At 23.6% G+C, this 20,188-nt stretch overlaps 3 protein-coding genes across 4 annotated transcripts in view; 1 reads left to right on the forward strand and 2 right to left on the reverse strand.

Annotated features, from left to right (window-relative positions):
* The window catches only part of LOC127281584 (uncharacterized), a 210,881-nt gene extending 206,912 nt beyond the window's left edge, over positions 1 to 3,969 (reverse strand). The window contains exons 1-2 of one of the 2 annotated variants that reach the window (XM_051305351.1): positions 3,678 to 3,968; positions 3,275 to 3,452 (exon numbers count right to left, since the gene is read on the reverse strand). In XM_051305351.1, coding sequence (XP_051161308.1) covers positions 3,275 to 3,319 — 45 coding nt within the window. In that variant the 5' untranslated portion in view covers positions 3,320 to 3,452; positions 3,678 to 3,968. Of the gene's footprint in view, positions 1 to 3,274 lie in introns of both variants that reach the window. The other variant, XR_007843061.1, reaches the window with a different exon arrangement.
* Positions 3,970 to 7,857: 3,888 nt separating this feature from the next.
* On the reverse strand, positions 7,858 to 10,768 carry LOC127281538 (uncharacterized). Its single transcript, XM_051305263.1, has 2 exons — positions 10,499 to 10,768; positions 7,858 to 8,702 (listed from the first exon to the last, which is right to left on the reverse strand). Exons 1-2 carry the CDS (start codon positions 10,515 to 10,517, stop codon positions 7,984 to 7,986), a joined length of 738 nt encoding a protein of 245 aa, XP_051161220.1. The 5' UTR covers positions 10,518 to 10,768; the 3' UTR covers positions 7,858 to 7,983.
* A 1,058-nt stretch (positions 10,769 to 11,826) lies between these two features.
* LOC127281511 (ubiquitin-conjugating enzyme E2-17 kDa) lies at positions 11,827 to 19,950 on the forward strand. The gene is made up of 6 exons (XM_051305232.1): positions 11,827 to 12,145; positions 14,271 to 14,334; positions 15,724 to 15,755; positions 16,059 to 16,136; positions 16,486 to 16,591; positions 18,831 to 19,950. The coding sequence occupies exons 1-6, from the start codon at positions 12,122 to 12,124 to the stop codon at positions 18,968 to 18,970; spliced, it is 444 nt and encodes a 147-aa protein (XP_051161189.1). The 5' UTR covers positions 11,827 to 12,121; the 3' UTR covers positions 18,971 to 19,950.
* The last annotated feature ends 238 nt before the right edge of the window (positions 19,951 to 20,188 follow it).

The raw sequence follows: 20,188 nt of genomic DNA on the forward strand, positions 1-20,188 counted from the left end.
TGTTTAAAAGTTTCAACCTATGACAAATTAATCTTACAAAATTTAACGTCTAGAATATTTTTGAAGAGAGAGAGAGAAAAAAAAAGAAATTTCATTTTAAACAAACGAAGATTAACTGTATACAGAGCTTAAGAGAAAACAAAGTATCGGTAATTTTTTATTCTGTCACATAATATAAATAGGCTATATCGTTTTCAGTTCAGTAGACATATATTTTTATATCATTAAATTTATTTCATCGAATTGAAAGGTAGGGAAAATATTTTTGCATAATTTACAAGAATTTAGGAGAAAAAAAAAATTAGGTACAAAAAAATAACAGATGCCGAAAATTATAATTAAAAAGAATAATCCATTAACGTGACTTAATTATTTATATGAAAATTCCACCGGAATTTATTTTTTGATTAAAGAAGAGTAATTAGCGTTTATGTTAATTTTTAGTAATGACAAAGGGGACAAAGAAATTTATATTAAATTTTTAGGTTAGGAATCTTGTGAATTGACAAAAGTACAAGTGCCAATTATATAACACAAAATTATAGATAGTGGCGCTAAATTTAAAAATTGTTAAAATAAATGACTATTTTTGATGAATTAATAATTTTCATGCTTTAGATGCAAAAGCATATTTTTCTTATTGTAACATAAATAAAGAAATCATTTAAAATTAAATCACCCACGTGGAAAAATTTCTGTGAAATACCAATTCGAAATTTAAATGGGAAACTCTGATTATTTTATTTGAAAAGTTGAGAAAATTATTTTTTCATTCAACAAACAATTTTTCGAAATTTAAATGGGAAACTCTGATTATTTTATTTGAAAAGTTGAGAAAATTATTTTTTCATTCAACAAACAATTTTCCTGATGATCAGGAGTCAGAGGAAATTCATCCTTGAGGATGTTTTGATCTTTTTGATAAACCAAGTCATCCGGATATGAGTTTTATCACCCTGATGACTTGATTTGTCAAAAAAAAATCCTCCAAAATGATGTTCCACTGACTTCTGGTTACCAGGATGATGAATTCCCCCACAGCACCGAAACTTTCCTAAAGATTTCCTAAAGATTTATTTAAAATGTTCGGAATATTTAATTGCAATGTTTAGTGAAAATTGTGTAAAGATTTAAATGTCCCACTTGAATAAATGTTTAGGACAAAACTTTCCTGAACATTTAAATGAAAGTTTCATAAAGTTTCACACTAAACATTTATTTAATCGGGACATTTAAATCTTTACACAATTTTTACTAAACATTGCAATTAAATATTCCGAAGAATTCAAATAAATCTTTAGGAAATCCTTAGAAAAGTTTCGGTGCTGTGGGGGTTTTATCACTCTGATGGCTTGGTTTGTCAAAAGGAATAAAAATACCTCGAGGATTGATGTTTCATTGACTCTTTGTCATCCGGATGATTTTGGTTTGTCAAAGAAACAAATAAAGTCCTCAAGGATGATGATTGAAAAGACTCTTGATTGTCAAGAAAATTATTTTGTTAAATGAAGAAATAATTTTTTTAACTTCTCAAATAAAATAATCGTAATTTCCCATTAGAATTTCGTAGAAATTTTTCCACGTCGGCATTTCCTTACTATCATAGTTTAATTGTAAGATTATCTTAACAGTTGTAATAGGGTTTTTGCAAAATTTCTCAAGGTAAATTCTAGGAACGTACTAGTGATATATAATCTGTCAATAGTCTTTTCAGGAATTTTGATATTTGTTGGAAATTAGAAAATAAAATTGTCACTGGTACGATGATATATAGAACATATATCTTTGAAGAAATATTTGTAACTGTCTTATGCAAAATAATTCAATATGCAAATAATCAAATCGATTATTTACGTTACAGGATATAAGATAATTCTATGAGTATACCTATATAGTTTTTACTCAAAGAAACTTAAAACTTATTCTTATCTATAGATTTGCTTTCCTTTGCTTCATCAGATTTCCCTCACAATAATCCAGATATTTTAGAATATCTTATACTCAAACATCAAAGATAGCTTTTCATATTAGGAAATCCAGAAACATTTCTTCTTTAACCATAATAAATTTTGTTTTGCTTTCTGTAATTGTGCCTCAATCGGTTATAAGTAGAAATAAAAATGTTGTCTTAAAATTTTTAGCGAACATAAAAGCAGATAAAAATCTACTATTATCTTTATTTTTTCTGTTGAAATTTTATAAAATAAATATTTCTCCTTAGAAAAATATTTTTTTTTTTTTGCAAAATATTACAACACAAAAAATAAGCTTAGATAACTAGTTTTATTTCACGTCAATTTACAAATGTTTCGTAAGGTATATAATTTTGTTTTGTTTCGTTATTATTAACAAATGCTGTGTTTTAAGATGGGTGTATATTTTTGTCATAAAATCTCTGATGACATAAATCTCTTCTATATTTCACATCTGGTGTATACTTGAAAATTCTAAAATTCTGTTTCACACATCTGGTGACTGACATTCAAGATGACAATAAAACCAATTCTGAAAGGAAATCGAATTCTTCGAAACGAATATTCTAATTTCGATTCTGTGCGACCAATGTGTAATGAATTTTTTCACATATATTATTCTTGAATTGTAAAAATGTAGTTTGTTGATTAACTAATTGCAAAATTAACACGTAGTTCAAACATGTGTGATTACAATTCAAATTAAATAATGCGGAATACGTCATTTGTGCGCTTTGTTTAGTATAACAAGCAAAACAAAACTGGAATAATTACCATGTCTTTTATTCAATATATTGCAGACATCAAAGGAACTTGGAAAATATAAAAATTCCCAAGATATTGTGTTTTTTAAGAACCTAAGAATATGTCGCATATCCAACAGTACTCTAGATATTTAAAGTTCCTAATGGTTTCTAAATCCAAAATCATTTCCCAAACGTATTTTAACGCTCGTATTACTATAAAATTAGATTTTTTTTTCTGACAACTTATAAACTAACTCTAATGCATTGTCATCCTTTTAATGTCTGTAATTATACATAATTCACTAAAAACAATTATCTTTTTAGGCCATTCATTAATAAGTCTTCTATTCTTCAAAAATACAGTGAATAATACATATATTTGACTATCTTTGAAAGAGAAAAGCAACCAACCTTGAGAGGCCTTCAAATTGAAGTACATTATATATATATCTATAAACTTACTGTATAAAGTATATAGAAAAAGAAGAATAAGTCTATATTTAAAAAAAAAAACTCCCGCAACTAAAATCAATAAAGAAGGTTAGATATACTCACCGAATATGCGTAAGGCGTGCAGGGTACGTAAAATTCTCTGCTCATAATATATCAAAAATAATCCAGAAAGGCTGTGAAATCCAGCTGATGATCAAGTGGATATGTCAAAAGGCCGGTGGCGCCATCTTGACTCATTGCAAGATCGTCAAGCTGTCATGAGAGGCAGATTTATTTCCAACTAGGTGATCGCGCCCAAAAAAAAAAAGAAAATAAAAATTATCCGAAAATAATCTCAAATCATTAAACTTTCTATACCATTAGGATAAAATTATATATATATTTTTTTTTCAAATATAACAAAAACTGTTGTATTTAATATTCGCTGTCAAAATTATCATCATAATATTGTTCGCACTGTACACTCACTCACACTCACCTCACATATATATATATATATACACACCATAAACCACATTAGTTTACACTCATTGTTTTTAAAGAATTTTAATCCAATTGAAAATTAACACTGATGATAAATAATCGTTGATACCGTTTATGTCCAACGATTAGGACACTTGAAACATAATTTGATTTAAAATGTTTTCAATGAAACACCAATGAGATTGCGACATGATTGTACCTATAGTGGCTCTACGCCATTTTAATTGTGAGTTCCATGACTCACACTCTTAACTCGCATACAACACGAACTACCATTCGCGTCTACTGGCAAATGCCGACTGTCGACGGGTGGCCGATTGCATGTTTGCAAGATATGCGTGACGACATAGCACACACAGACAATCACCAAGGTAGGCACACACACTGTTATGGATGACGATACTGGTTCCCTCTTGTAGATTATTGTTCAACTCTTATGTGAAACTCTTCAGTGAAGAACTCGGTTGTTGAGGTTGTGTTATAAAAACTCAGTGGGCTCAAAAAATACGTATACCAAAAAGATGTTGCTAAAGACGGATGAATTTTCATCAAATTTATAAATGTGTCCAATGTATAATTTGCCTAAATTCGATTATTATAATTATCATATGATCCAATTCTCACTTAGTCTAATTTATTTTTAATCTAATTACCTTCATAACAAAAGGATATCCATAGGATATCCATATCAATGGTCGATATCCTAGAATGGTCCCCAGGATATCTTGGGATATCCAAACCGCCGATCTGTGGGATATCAACAGGACATCCATAGGATATCCACAGGATATCCCTAAGACATCCACAAAATATCTATTGGATATTATATCGCAGGATATCCATGGGATATCCTCAGGATGTCCGTGGGATATTCTTAGAATATTCACGGGATATTTAATATCTCAACATATATTTTTAAAGGTTAAAATTGTTAAGCTAATATAATGAATAATAATATAATAAAAACAAAAATCTTATGAGCTTCTAATTTATTTTAAATGAAGATTTGAAACGCATTTTTCAAAGTTTTTAAATAAACTCATGCACTTAATGTATAATTAATATTAATAGTTATTCGTTATTTGCGGGGAAGAATTTATATTGTTTAAAGCCAATTTATTTTGTGACAATATTAAGCATATGAATAAAGGAATGAATCACGAATGAGAAAAAAATTAGTTAATAATTGTTCAAATTAAACAACTTTCTCGAAAAACAAGTTGCATTTTATTTTATTTATATAAAATTTAATTCACAGAATATTCTCACTCGTAGTCTCATAATGACTTTAAAAACAGTATCCTGAGAATATCTTCTTGACATCCAGAAGATATACTGAGAATATCCTGAAAATATATGTGGGATATCCTGACGATATCTATGGGATATCCTGATGATATCTGTGGGATATCCTGACGATATCTATGGGATTTCTGGAGGACATTTATAAAAGTCTATAGAGATATCCAGAAGATATCCTGTGGATATCCTCAGATATTCATGGGATATCCAAACTGCCGATTTTTTGGATATCCTTAAGAGATCCTTTTGATATCCATAGGACATTCCTAGGATATATGCAGAATATTATCAATATATCCCAAGATATCTTGTGTTATTAGGGTTATTTTTAATCTAATTAGAACCCAATTCGTATTCGCAAAATCGAATTCCCGCCTAGAACAAATATTTTATTCCAAACAGCATCTAAACTTGCAACAATATTCGCAACATTGCTTCAATATTCTAAAATTGCAGCAACATTACAGAAATAATGACATTATTGAGGCAATATTGATGAAATATTAGGTACTGCGGGGATTCCAGTCTTTTGGATTTAAATATTTATGTAAATCTATCCGGATATATATCGGATTCTCGTTTACTTTGGATATTTTTTCCGATCCCTTGAAATCCAATATATGTTTGTTCTACACTGTTCTTATTTTCCCTTAGCTTTATTTATACTTATAATCTAATCCTGTGTGGCCTAATTACTATTTTTGAGATAATTCTCAAATTTGCGTATAATCTTTCTGTAACATAATTTTTATTTTAGGCCAATCCGTCACTTGACCTGATTCTTATATATATGTGACCTATTTAATTCGGCATAATTATTGTTTGTTACAATTTTTAACTGACCTAATTCTTATGTAACCGAATCTGAATTTTTGACATTTATGTAATTCATATTCGACCTAATCATTATAACTGTCACAATTCTTATTTATCCTAATCTTTATATATTTAACCAAATCTGTATTTTTATTTTGTGTAATCTTCATCAAGTCTAATTCTTATGTGGCCTAATCTTTAAATATAGCCTAATTTTTTCTTGGCGTAAATTTTATTTAATTTTATTATAACCCTTCAACCTATTTCTTATCAATCATCTTAATTCCTTGCGTGAGAATTCGAAAAACCGGGGTTAGAACCGAATGCATGTGGTTCGAATTTAGTTAACTTTTGATTAAAATTTAGCTGCTAATCCATGAAGTATGATTTAAAAAAACCAGATTGATACTGATAAATTATGACTAGTTTATAGTTAAATTGTGCAAGAATTAAGTTAAATTAAACTACACTTTCTTACTCCCATTGAATTAGCATGGCGGTCAAAATTTTATGTGTGGTTTTACTTTCCAGAGGCTCAATTACCAATTAATTAGATTTTAATTTAACTCAATTCTTGCACGATTTAACTAAACTATTCATAATCAGTGATCACCTATATAATGATTATTACAATCAGTATCAATGGTATTTTTTATCATATTTCATGGATTAGCAGTAAAATTTTGCTATTATAACCAAAGTTGACAAAATTCGAACAGCATAATATACCTTTGGTTCAAATCCGGTTTTCCGAATTCGCCAGGATTTTAGCCTAATTCTCATTTAGAGTATAATCTACATTTGACATAAATATTCATGTCTTCATTTTCATCTGCCCTATAATTCTCAAATGTCCTAAATATCTCCATATTTGGGATAATTTCCATTTGATCAAAATTTAATTTAATCCAATACTTATTTGGACAAATCGTTACACTCTACCAATAATTCTCATTTGGCCCAATCTTCATGTAACCTAATCGTCACTAGACCTAAATCTCTTTTGGTAATGTCCATTTGACACTTGTTCATCAACGCAAAGTATGAACACAAGAATTAGACCTGCGATAAAGATTGGACAAAGTAAAAATTGTGTTAAATACAAATTAGCATAAATAATAATTGGGACATAAATAAAGATTAGGTTAATTGTGTCAAATGGATATTAGGCAACATCTGATGTTCAAAGTAAAAACCTACTAAATCGCTTTTCAATAAGGTTGAAAATCGTTTGATCAGATCTATCAACTTTCAAACTTACGGAAAACCGACTTACTAGGTTTTTACTTTGGACAGCAGACATAAGAATCAGGGGGTCAATTACGTAACTTTTTCCGGATTTCATATATTGGATTCCGGATTCCACTTTCGAAATTCTGGATCCCACATTTCGTATTCCAATTTCAAAATTCCGGATCCCACATTTTACATTACGGATTCCACATTTCGCATTTCACTTTCCACATTCTGGATTCAACATTCCGTATTTTGGATCCTGGGTGATTTGTACCCCGATTTTGCGGAATGTGGAATCCGGAATGTGGAATCCAGAGAACGAAATGTGGTATCTGGATACGGAACGTGGAATCCGGAATAAGGAATGTGGGATCCTGAATAAGTTATGTAATTGACCCCCAGGACTGTTAAAAATTGTAATAAATAATAATTATGTCGAATAGAGTTTCGGCTACATTTAAATTTGGATAAAATTCATGCAATTTCTAAAATTGTTTTTTTTGGATCACTGCGATTATAAATCCGATGTTATTATATATATATATATCAGATATAAGCTATATTTAAAATGGTTGATTTAATGTGGTGAAAGATTTTTTAAAAATAGATCACATTCACTTCAAACTCGTTGATTGGGAATTTTCGGGGTCACTAATAACAAATTTCATATTAGATTTGTAATTAGTGACACTAAAAACCCCTGGAGTAAACTAGTTTTTTTTGGTGAACTTAAAAAAATTAAAATCTGTTTTATCAGCTATCGGTAAAACAGATTTAAACAGTGACATCTGTTTTACCGACTGCTGATAAAAGTTAATTTTACTTTTACTTTACAAAAAAAAGTCTGCTTTCATTTTATATTTTTCAATTTTTAATTTCTTAACAGTATGTTTGTTTAACAAAATTTTCAATAAAAACCAAAAAAAAAAGTAAATAAATACATAATATTAAACAAGAATTTTTTTTTTCTTTGTTTATTTCGATTGTTTTTTTAATTCCTTAGTACGTGCTCTTATACACGGTGAACACCCACGACGTTTACCCGCCATTGTAGATCGTGGTGAATGTTTATTAGATGGATGTTGAATTATTTTTTTAGCTTCAATTATTAAATTATGCGGTATCATCAAATCATTCCATGGAATTTCAACATCTTTTTCAATGCACTCTTCCTCAACGAATGGTGTTGAATTTATTTTCACCGATGAATTAAAAACAAGAATATCCCATGGTATTTCAAGTTTTGAATCACATTGATTTAATCCAAGTGTTGTAATATTATTTTCCTGTCTTCCTATATCATCAGAAATTATCAACATTTTCCACGGTAATGACATTTTATTATTTGATTCTTTTTCCACAAGTTGATTATTTTTTTCATTTTCTTTTAATTCTAATTCTGTCTCTGAATTTGTGGATTTGAATTTTTTTCCAATTTCATTACGAATTTTTATTTCTTTTGATTTTAATGCTATTTCTTTCCATGGTAGTTCAATTTTTGAATCGCATATTAATGTTATTTTTGAAAATTCTTCATTAAGTGAATGCATATAAGGTTCGGCATATGTTTCTTCATCGGGATTAAAAACTAATGTTTGCCTTTTTCTATTTGATTTTCCATTGGTTGATGATTTTTTTGATGATCGTTTTGATGATTTTGCACGAGCTTTCTCGCAATTGCAGTTTTCATTTTCTATAAATGATCAAATAAATAATAATAATAATAATAATAATAATAATAATAATAATAATAATAATAATTAATTCTAATAAACCTAAAAAAAAGATTTCTTTGAATCAAAGATGAAATTTATTTGAATTAAAAAAGTTTTCTTTGTTTTTTACGAACAAAAAATTTTCCAAGTGTTTTGAATTAAAGTGCATTAAAGTAAAAATTTATTTTTTTGATTCAAAGAAAAAATTTTGTAAAATCAAAAAAATATTTCTTTGAGTCAACAAAAAAAACAGTTAAGAAATAATTTCTTTAAATCAAAGAAATTTTTCTTTGATAACAATGCACAAATTTCTTTGTTTCAAAAAAACGTTCTTTGAAACAAAGAATCTTCTTTCTGGATGCATATAGTAGTATTATAGAAAATAAATATAATAAAATAAACAAATATTTGGGCAAAATTTACAAAAAGAACGACCCATTAACCTGATATAAATTGTTAATAACTGGTAATAAAAGAGAAAGTGAATTAAATTAGCGCGAGGACGAGAACCAATTATGTTGATGAGATTCTGGGAAAGTTCATATAAGCACAAACACATATATATATATACACAGTTTAAATACTGAAAATAAAAATTTATAAAATGCCATTTAATTCAAAATTTATAATATATGTATTTTAATTTTTTAACATTATTTATTTTTTGTAAAAAATTTTCTTTTTCATTATATTAAAGTTTTAAATTAACTGTTTTCCATTTTTTAATCACATGCCTTAGTATTAGATTATAATTAAATCTTATAAAGTGCATTTAGATTCAAAAACTCATTTACCTTATAACTAACATACTTTTTTTTTTCTTTATAATTATATAAATATATTTAAATTTACGATCAGAGAAATTTTTTTTTTATAGAATTAAAAATATATTTGAATAAAATAAAAATAAATATATATTTGTTTAAAATTATAATTTTGTTTGTCAGAAACAATTTTTTTCAAAATAAATAAATTCAAAAAATAAATAAATATTTGAAAGAAATTTTTAATTTTTTTGAACCAAATATGAAATTTTTATGAAAGAAAGAAATATTTATTTACCTCTAAAAACAAAAAATACAATTTTTTTATGTTTATAAATTAAAGATAAATAATAAAAAAAATATTTTTTTAAATGCATTAAAAAATTTTTTTTACTTGTTTCATTTATTTTTACGTTTTTTAAAACTTTTATAAAAATTTCTTAAAAAGCTTTTCAAATTAAAAAATCCTAAATCTCTCTTTAATTAATTTTAATTAAAAATTTTAATTAATTAATTAATTGTAAATTGAATTACCTAAAAATAAAAATAATAATAAAATTATTTAAAATAGAAAAAAAATTTATTCAGTAAAATGTAATAAATAAACTATAAAAATTCAAAAATATTAGTTACATTTGTTGAAAAGTTAATTTCCAAAATATTTTGCAAGTTGCAACTAATATATAAATATAGGAAACACATTTTAGTGTAATCATTGACCTAGGGAATAAGTTAAAAATAATTTAACGAGATTTTTTATAAATTTGAAAGCAAAAATTCATGCGTCATATTTTTGGCTTTAGTTCAAAGTTTCTAAAAATTAAATTAAATTTCTACATAACCTTGTTAATTTTTTTTTAGAATTAAAAAAAAAAAATTTTTTTTCAATGTTCCAAATATTAAATAAATTTTTCTAATATAAACGCTAAAATTTAATAATAAATTGTTTCTCTATAATTAATTTACAAATTTCAATCTGCTGTATAGAATTTACATAAAATTATAATTACCCTTTTTCTTGGAGGACATTTTTTTTTATTATTCAAAAAATTATAAGTCAAATTGAAAAATTATATAATTTTGACAACTGAACTGATTTTTTTTTTTAATTAAATTCAAATTTTGCACCATTTTTGAGATGATTAATAATTCATACATTTCGTATAAATAATGTTAAATTTTTTTTAATCAATCATTTTTTATTAAATTTCTATTTATTTTTTGTATGAAACATTTTTTTCAGTAAAAAACAATAACTGAATTTTTAAAAAAAGGTTATGAACGACAATTTTTTTTTAAAATGACAGTTAATATTTTATTTTGACAATTTTAAAAAACTTTCGAAATTTTTCAATTATTTAAAAAATTTATTTTCTTATATTTCTAATAATAATTTTTTGCCTACTCATTATATTTTACAAAAAATGTGTAACGAATTTTTTTTTTTTTTTTTTTGAAACTGAAAAACTAAAAAATTAAAAAAATGTTTAATTCTGCAATGCATTTTAAATAATTTTCAATTTTTTGAAATTTTAAAGATACCTTAATTTTAATATTCATAATTTTTGACTTCAAATTTTTTATTTATTTATTTAATACATAATATTTTATATTTCCTAATGAAAAAATTATATTGAATTTTTATTTTTGTTTTATTTATATTTTTTAATTTTTGTGCTGGAAATAACGGTAATTTCATTTTTATTTTTTTATTTTGTAAAGAAATTATTAAATTTTTTTTTTATTTTAAAAATTTATTTATAAAGAAATAATTTAATTTTTTTTATTTTGTAAAGAAATTATTAAAAAAAAATTTTATTTTCTAAAAATAATTATTATTTAAAAAACATTTTTACTTTTTTAAAAAAAAAAAATTATTTAAAAAATTAAAATAATTTTATTTCTAAATTTTTTTTTTGTAAAATTGTCATTTTTTCCTATTTTTTATTTGCACATTTTATAATTTACCATCAATTAATAATTCCCACGTTTTTTTTTTTCATAATTACATATTTTATTATATTGATTTTTTTTCAATTTGATAATTTATCGTTTCTTAAATATTTTAAATTCTACTACTATTCCCATACGAAAGATAATAATAATTACCTACAATTACTTATAAATTAATTTTTTTTCATTATCCAATTTATATTAATTTTTATTTGAAAATTTTTAATTTAAATAAAATTTCCCGCGCTCTGAGCAGCGCGCCATCTATCGTTAAATTATCAGTATTACAACAGAAATCTGTCAATTGTCGATAAAAGGAAATCCGTCGAGCACAAACGGCGAGCTCAAGGTTTCAACCACAAAAATAAAAAAATAACCCTTATGTCGAAATACATTCAACATTTAATAATTATCATTCTATTAAATTAAAATTTATCATCAATATATATATAATTTTATTTGATCACAATTGTGAAACTAAAAAAAAAAAAAGGTTCTCTTGACTTCATATTTTAATATAAATTTGGTTGTGTGTGAAAAATATAAACCGTCGCTTGAGTCACGCGGTACACCGACGTTTAGAAGGCAGCCATCTTGTAATCCCTAATCAAAGATCTCTGCCTAGCGGGTTCTCGTTGTCTGGTTTTCTGGCCAGTTTAATATCAAACACAGTTCGTCAAATGGCTTTAAAACGAATTAATAAGGTACGTGAATAATCGGTCAGTGTTTTTAAAATGATTGAAAATCAATTTTATCCAGTGTTCCAAGTGTTTGATGTTTAAGTTGAACGCCCTTAACGATTTTTGCAGTGTAGCAATGTGAGGTAGCATTGAAAAATCATGTTGGCTTTTTGGCCTTCCTTTTTTCTCCCATCATCATATATATATCTATATCTCTCTCTCTCTATATATATATATACATATATAGATGATGATATGGAATACTCCAATTTTTCCATCGTTTATTGTTTCTTATTTAATGAATTATTGTGCGTTGTTGATAGTGTTTCGCTTTTTTCTAAATGACAGTGAAAATCGGAAAAACCCAAGTGATGTCCGATAAATTGCCGGAAGTAACGTAAAACCGTGCATTATATTATATATATATAGATATATATAGCTATATATATATATATATATATATATATATATATATTCCTTGTTCTATAGATAACTTGAGAAAATACAGAAATTCTCATTTCCAAAGATTCGTCGTCTCGGGACATTTTTTTTCTCCATATAATTCTTGGAAATTTTTTTTTTTTTCGTCAAGCGCAGTGTAATGACACGTTAATTGTTAAATGCCATGAGCCATATAGAATGACTCATTATTGTTTTATCATTGTCTCAAGTGAAATTGTAATTTTTGATTTATTACTCAAAAAAAAAATGCATGAAATGAAAAATAGAAATTTTCTCTGGCTTTCTTTCGGGGTTTTTTTTTCGTATTCTCTTGGGAGTCGATCCAAGGACAATTTTTCATTATTCAGTCAAAATGTAGTTTGACTGGTTTGATTCACTGCTCTTGCATGAAAATAAATTTGCAAATTATATTTTTCATTTTCGTGATATTTATAATAAATTAAAAATGTTATTGAGAGAGGTTATTGGGAGTAGAATTTGTTTATTCTATATCTATATATATATATATCTCTCTCTCTATGTACGCCTTTTTAATTAGGTTAAGGTCAAGAAATATTTTGTGATGATATTATTGACAAAAATGCGAAGTTAGGGAAAATTTATTGTCACTAATATAAATTGTATTTAAAGGAAAAATTTTCAGTGCAATTTTTTTTTTTTTTACATAGGCCGTTGAAAATGTACGGTGATTATTGATTTTTTTTTTTTTATGAAATTCATTTTATTTGTATTTTCATAATTCGTGTAATGTGATGACATTTCTCTTTTAAAATAAATTTAACAAATTATATTTGTATTTTGAAAGAATTTTTGGTCGTTTTTTTAAAAATGACTTCGTTTTAATGTTTTCAATTTAAATGTTTTGGTAATTTTTATTTTTTAATTTTTTTTTTTCTACTTCTACTGAATAGGAATTTTTTTTTTTTTTTTGCAGGAAATTATTTCCAACGATAGATTTAATTTTGTTTGATTATTTGAAATATTATTTATTTTCACGTGAAAATTGACAGTTTATTATTAAAAGTTTTGCAATTGAAAAATATAAACACTCTACCAAAAATGATGTCCTCTTTAATGAGTCAATGATAATTTTAATATATATTTATTTAATTATTCATTAATTTTATTTTATTGATTAGAATATTTACAAAATTTTGATTTTAATTTTTTTTTTATTAATTTTTTAGTATTTTTCTTTTTTAAAAAAAAAATGCCTTTTCGTACTAAAATTACCAAATTATAATAAAAAAAAGAGAAAAAAGAAGAAAACACTGATTTTAATTTAATTTTTATTGCTTTTAATTTCTACAAAATTTTATTAATTTTAATTTTTTTGTAACATAATATTACTGTTATTTTTATAATAATTTTATTGATTTTAATTTTTTCTTAAAACAATTTTGATTTTATTTATTTATTTATTTATTTTTTAAATATAGTTTTAATTTCAATTTTCTAGAATAATTTTGATTTTTGTAAAATAATTTAAATTTTTTGTTAAATAATTTTGTTTATTTATTTTTTTAAAACAATTTTGATTTTATTTTTTTCTAAATAGTTTTGATTTCAATTTTGTAGAATAATTTTGATTTTTGTTGAGAATAATTTAAATTTTTTTGTAAAATAATTTCGTTTATTTATTGTTATTTAATATTGTAATTCACAAGAATTGTTGTAATTTTTTCAGGAACTTCAAGATCTCGGAAGGGATCCACCAGCACAATGCTCAGCTGGACCAGTAGGTGATGATTGTAAGTTTCGATTTTTTTTTTTATAATTAATAACCATTTGCAAAAAAAAAAAAAAAAATTAAAGCTTCTCTAATCAAGAATTTTAATTTTATTCACATTTTTCATTGAGTGTATTTACATTCAAGGTTTTACAATGAGAAAATTGCAATTATTTTTTTATTTTCCCTTTCTTTTCGTTTGTTTGTTATTTTTCTTTTACTTAAACGAATAAATTTAAAATAAAGAGAAAAAGAAGAAGAAGAAAAGCAAAAAAAAAAAAAAAAAAAAAACTCGATTAACATGTTTTATTTGAATTGCATAAACTTATACCTTCGCGATACTTACCTGGACGCCATTTTCTTTCAACCGTGTGCAAAGAATTTCTTTTAATTTCTTTTTTCCTTCTTTAAAAAACAAAAATTGTTCATTCTTCTTTTTCATTATTAACAAAAAGAGAGAAAAATCTATTTTGTAATTTTTCGTTATTTTATTTATTTTTTTATATTATTTTTACCTTTTTACTTTTTTTACCTTTTTATTTAGTTTTCAATTTATTTGTATAAATAAATTATTTCGATATTTTTTTTTTAAATTTTTTTAATTTAGATATTTTTATTATTTTATTAGAAATTTTAATTTACAAATTTTCTTCAATTTTTCAAGTACAAATATTTAATTTATTTCAATAAATTCATATAAATGTTAAAATGTATATAATTTTTTTATTTTGTTCATAACAATGAAAAAGTTTTACTTATATAGTTGAATAAAACTTTTTTTTTTTTTTTTATAACTATTTCCTGAAGTGTAAAGCTCGTGGAAGAAACTTTTTTTCTTTTTTTTTTTTTTTAAGAAACTAGAGGCTATAAGTTTAAGTTTATTAAATATTTATAAATCGAAATGTACTATTTATTGTTTGAGAAATAAGAATAATGTTTTATATTGTACATTCACTTTATTATAAAATTTTTCCTTTGTTGAAATAATATTTCTTGGTAATATTTTTTATTTAAAATATCGATTTTGTTTCTGATTATATTGGAGGGGGGAAAAATCAATTTCCATTATTTAAAATCAATTTTTATTTACATTTTGTTTTAAAAATTATTTATAATATTTTATTTATTGTCCGAATTTATTATTATTGTTGTAATTATTATTATTACTGTTATTATTTTTATTATTATTACTGTTACTATTATTTTTATTATTATTATTATTTTTATTATTATTATTATTATTATTATTATTATTATTATTATTAATCATTTTAAAAATTTATTATTTTTTAAAATATTGTTGATTTTGTAAATCGATTTTTTTACAAATTGTTTTTTATAAAAAATTTTTGTTGAATAAACATTTTTGCAGTCACTACGAATACTTACCTTGCATCATTGTCTTTTTCAGTATTCCATTGGCAGGCAACGATTATGGGACCAGTAAGTAATTTCTAATCTAAAAATAACACGAATTTCATAATCAATGCAAGACCAATATTTATAAAATATTTTTCTTTTTTTTTGCCAATATTAGTTATTTTATTTGAAAATTAAAGGCTACTTGCAAATTATATTATTTTTTTAAGCCAGTAATTTTTTTATGTAAATTTTTTTTTTATTTGTACCTGAAAATTCTTTTTGCATCGAAAATCGGAATTCAAATAAATTTGGTTTTTGAAAATTTAAAAATAAGTTTTTTTAAAAACAAAATATATATTAATAATTTTTACTTCTTTTTTTCAGCCTGACAGCCCGTATCAAGGAGGCGTATTTTTCCTTACAATTCATTTTCCCACAGATTATCCTTTTAAACCTCCAAAGGTTCGTATTGAAAAGAAAATTATTTTCTCATTAATCAATTATTTATTTGAAATAATTATCTAACGATTAATCATTTTTCAAAACTTTTTAAACCACCAAATGTTCGTAATGAAAAAAAAAATTATTTTCTAATTATTTATATTTTAAATAATATAATCTATTTATTATTTTTTAAAGTAAATTAAAAAAAAAAAGTTGATTCATTTGTAGAAAAGAGTAAGTAATTTTTAAATTTGAAAAAATTTGAAAATTACACGTAACTTTAACTAATTTACATACACATAGGTATTTAAAATCTTTACAGAATTTCTAAAATAGAAAACTAATTTTTCTTTTCGTTTATTTATAGGTTGCATTCACTACAAGAATTTATCACCCTAATATTAACAGTAATGGAAGTATTTGTTTGGATATTTTGAGATCGCAGTGGTCTCCCGCACTCACTATATCAAAAGGTATGGCTTTTTTTTTTTAATTTTCCACTTAAAATTGAATTTCTTAAATTTCTTAATTATTAAATTTTATTATTCTTTTTTAAATTTCAATTTTTTTTTTATTTATTTTAAATAATACGATCAAAACTAGTATTTCTTGTTTCTTTCAAAATCAAAATATATTTATATTAAAGAACTTGTAACCGATTTTAAAAAAGTCTACCAATGAAAATTTTTTTTACGATGCCGAATGAATTTTTATTTTACAGAATTTTTATTTTTCCGAATTAATATGTGGCAGAAAATTTTTTGCACTAATTTTAAAATAAACCAATAATAATTTCATTGATAACTTTTGATTGGTTAATTTTTAAAAATTTTGTATCTAAATTTATTTTGCCAAATATTTATTCGAATAAATGAAGTAAAAATAAAAGTTCTTTTAAATGACTATTCTCTTTAATGAAAAGTAAATAATAATTTTAACAAATTTAAATTCAATGAAAATAATAAGTCTGTAAAGTGAAAAATTTTAAATAACAATTCCGTAATATAAGAATTTGATTAAATGGAATTTCTGTTAAATAATAATTTGAAAAAATAAAAATTTAAAAACTGTTTTATTATTTGTGAAATAAATAAATTTAAAGAAAGTTTTTCTTTAAAAGAAAAATTAAATTCATTTATATTTCACTTGTTATAATAAAGCGAAGCAGACAATTTAATTTTTTGTTTTTGCAAAGAAATTTTAATCTGCTTTAAGTCTGTAATTGTAAAGTTAGTCAATAACGGATTAAGTTTCAGTTTAAAGAGAAAAATATAAAAAAGAAAATACGCAGTATTTATTCATCATACAATAATTGAAACAAAACAAAAAAAAAACGATATTCTAAAAATTATCATACATAATATTTATAAATTAAAAAAATAATATTAATTACAAAAAAATTATGATTGATCAATTTTTGGAAATTACTCCTAAATTTTTTTGTCAGTTGTTTTTTTTTCACTATTTACAGATTTGGTGTTTTATTTCTCACTTCCAATAATCGAAAAAAAACTCAATTTCTAATATCAAAATAATAGAAGGAAAAAATATTTAATATAGTTAAGAAATATTTAAAAATAATTTTAAAAAATTCCACAAATTAAAAACTTCTTCAGTATGATGAGAATTTAAAAACAAGTAAATTTTTCTATTTTCATTAAATTTAATTATTTTTATATTTTTTAAAATTATTATTTACAACGATTTAATTTCTTAAATTAAATTAATTAAATATTCTTGTCAAAAAAATTCAAATTTTAATTAATTTATTGTTATTAACGAAAGAATATTAAAAGTAATGCAAATCTTCTTTAGATCTTAATTATTTAACAAATTTTTAACTAAAATTTTTCTCTAAATTAATTATTTTTATGAAATGTTAATAAAATTTTTGACAAATTCAATTATCTTAAATTATTTTTCAATTAAAAATTTTTTTGAAATTCAACAACAAAAATAAAATTACCAAAAATTTTAATTAAAAAACCTTTTTAAAATTGAATTATTTCAAAATTTGTCAACTGTAACTCAACAAAAATTTAATAATTTTTATAATATTCTTTAAAAATTCAATTATTTGAAACTATTTTTCAATTAAAAATTTTTGTCTGTAATTTCTAATAAATTCTTTATCAGCAAAAATTTTAATTAAAAATCACTTGATGTTCAATTAATTTCAAAAATCTGAATTGTAAATCTTTGAAAATTCAATTACTTTTGAAAAATGTTATCTATAATTATTTGATGAATTATTTTCAATTTTGTAAAAATTTAATTAATATTTAAAAATTTAACAAAATCTTTTGAAATTTAATTATTTTGTAAAAAAAAATAACTCTTTCAAAGTTCAATGATTTTTAATAATTTTAATATTTCTTTTAAAATTTCAAATAAAAACTCTAAAATTGAATTGTTGTCAGAATTTTTTTTTTAGAAATTTGTCTAAATTAAAATTTTTTACGTCTTCGATTCTAAAATATTGGAAATAAATTTTCTTGATAATATTCCAGTAGAATTATTCTTATTATGGAATTATTGAAATGGATTTAATATTCTAATAATATTAATTATTTAAAGTAAAATACTTATTTGACTAATTAAATTTAATTAAAATAAAAAAATAAAAAAATTCTCAACCACTTAATTTTGAAAAATATAATAATAATTTTTATAAACTCTGCTAATTAATTTTAATTAATTTATAATTTACAGTGTTGTTATCGATATGCTCTCTGCTGTGCGATCCAAATCCAGATGATCCTCTGGTACCTGAGATAGCAAGGATATATAAAACAGACAGAGAGAAGTACAACGAATTGGCACGAGAATGGACGCGCAAGTATGCCATGTGATGCGCCAATATCCACTGATTTCAAATCCCAAACACCACCGTGAAGCAAATCCCAGCCTAAATGCCACTTACAGATCAGCACCAATTTAAGAAAAAAAAATTACAAAAAAAAAAAAATACTAAAGAAAAAAAGAAAAAAAAACCTTAGCTATGACTCGTCTGTTCTTAAAAAAAAAACACACACAAAAAACATAAAAAAAAAAAAATAAATAAAGTTCCCAATGCGTAAAAACAAAATATCAAGACACACACGCAGAGTGCTCAGGCTATAAAATGCGAGAGATCATTTTTAAAAGTTTTCCTCCGCCTTTGTACACTGCGAATTTACCAAGATGATGATGATAATGATAATAATAATAATAATAATAATAATAATAATGATGATGATGATGGCGCCGAATACTTTCGAGGCAATTTTAAATAGGTGGTCATTTTCGACGTATATAAATATATGTATGTACAATTTACCTATATATATATTTATAAGCGATTTGATGAAAAAAAAAAAAAAACAATACATACACACACACAGAATTTGTCCGCTTGAATTTTTTTTCAAATTAAAAAAAAAAAAAAAAAAAAAAAAAAGAGAAAAAAAAGAATTTTGAATCAAAAACCGAAGTTTATAGGAATAAAATGAAAGTAGGATTTGTAATTTTCGATTGAAGTTTCGTTTTTTTTTTTTTTTTTTTTTTATTTTTTTTATTTTTTATTTTTTAATTGTTTATGCTTGTGACAATTGTATTCTAGATTTAAAGTAAAATGAAAAACCTACTTTCTCAGTATAATCTCGTCAAAATGAGAAAATTGCAAATTTAAACTGGCACGACAGTGCACTGATTGTTAAAAAAAAAAAATATTTTTTTTTTTTTTTTTATTTAAAAAATGCGAAATTGAGCCCGTGTCCCCCTTTTAGATTGACGCGGTTACCTTTTTTGTAAGACTGGGCCCTACATAAATACTTCTGAAACTGAAAACAAATATTTTGTCATTTTTTATTATTTTAATTCCCGACCTGTCTTTTTTTTGGGGGAAGGTTTTTTTTTTTTTTTTTATTTTTTTATTTTATCGTGTAAAAAAAAGTGCGGCGGTTAGTTTTTCTTTTTTTTTGTTGAAAAAAAAGTTATTAATTTAATCTTATCGTATTCATAGATTTACGTCGTTGAATGACGATCATTTTTGCTAATTTTCAAAGGCAGAGATATCGATTCTTTTTTTT

The sequence above is a fragment of the Leptopilina boulardi genome, unplaced genomic scaffold (assembly GCF_019393585.1).
Source record: "Leptopilina boulardi isolate dan_hultmark-lab unplaced genomic scaffold, ZJU_Lbou_2.1 LbouV2_273, whole genome shotgun sequence".
NCBI lineage: Eukaryota > Metazoa > Arthropoda > Insecta > Hymenoptera > Figitidae > Leptopilina > Leptopilina boulardi.

Bases quoted from the DNA above. Each gene is read 5' to 3' on its own strand.
- LOC127281511 (XM_051305232.1), top strand. From the start codon at position 12,122: ATGGCTTTAAAACGAATTAATAAG. The intron at 12,146-14,270 runs GTACGTGAATAA...TAATTTTTTCAG, and splicing joins CTTTAAAACGAATTAATAAG to GAACTTCAAGATCTCGGAAG. The intron at 16,137-16,485 runs GTTCGTATTGAA...GTTTATTTATAG, and splicing joins ATCCTTTTAAACCTCCAAAG to GTTGCATTCACTACAAGAAT.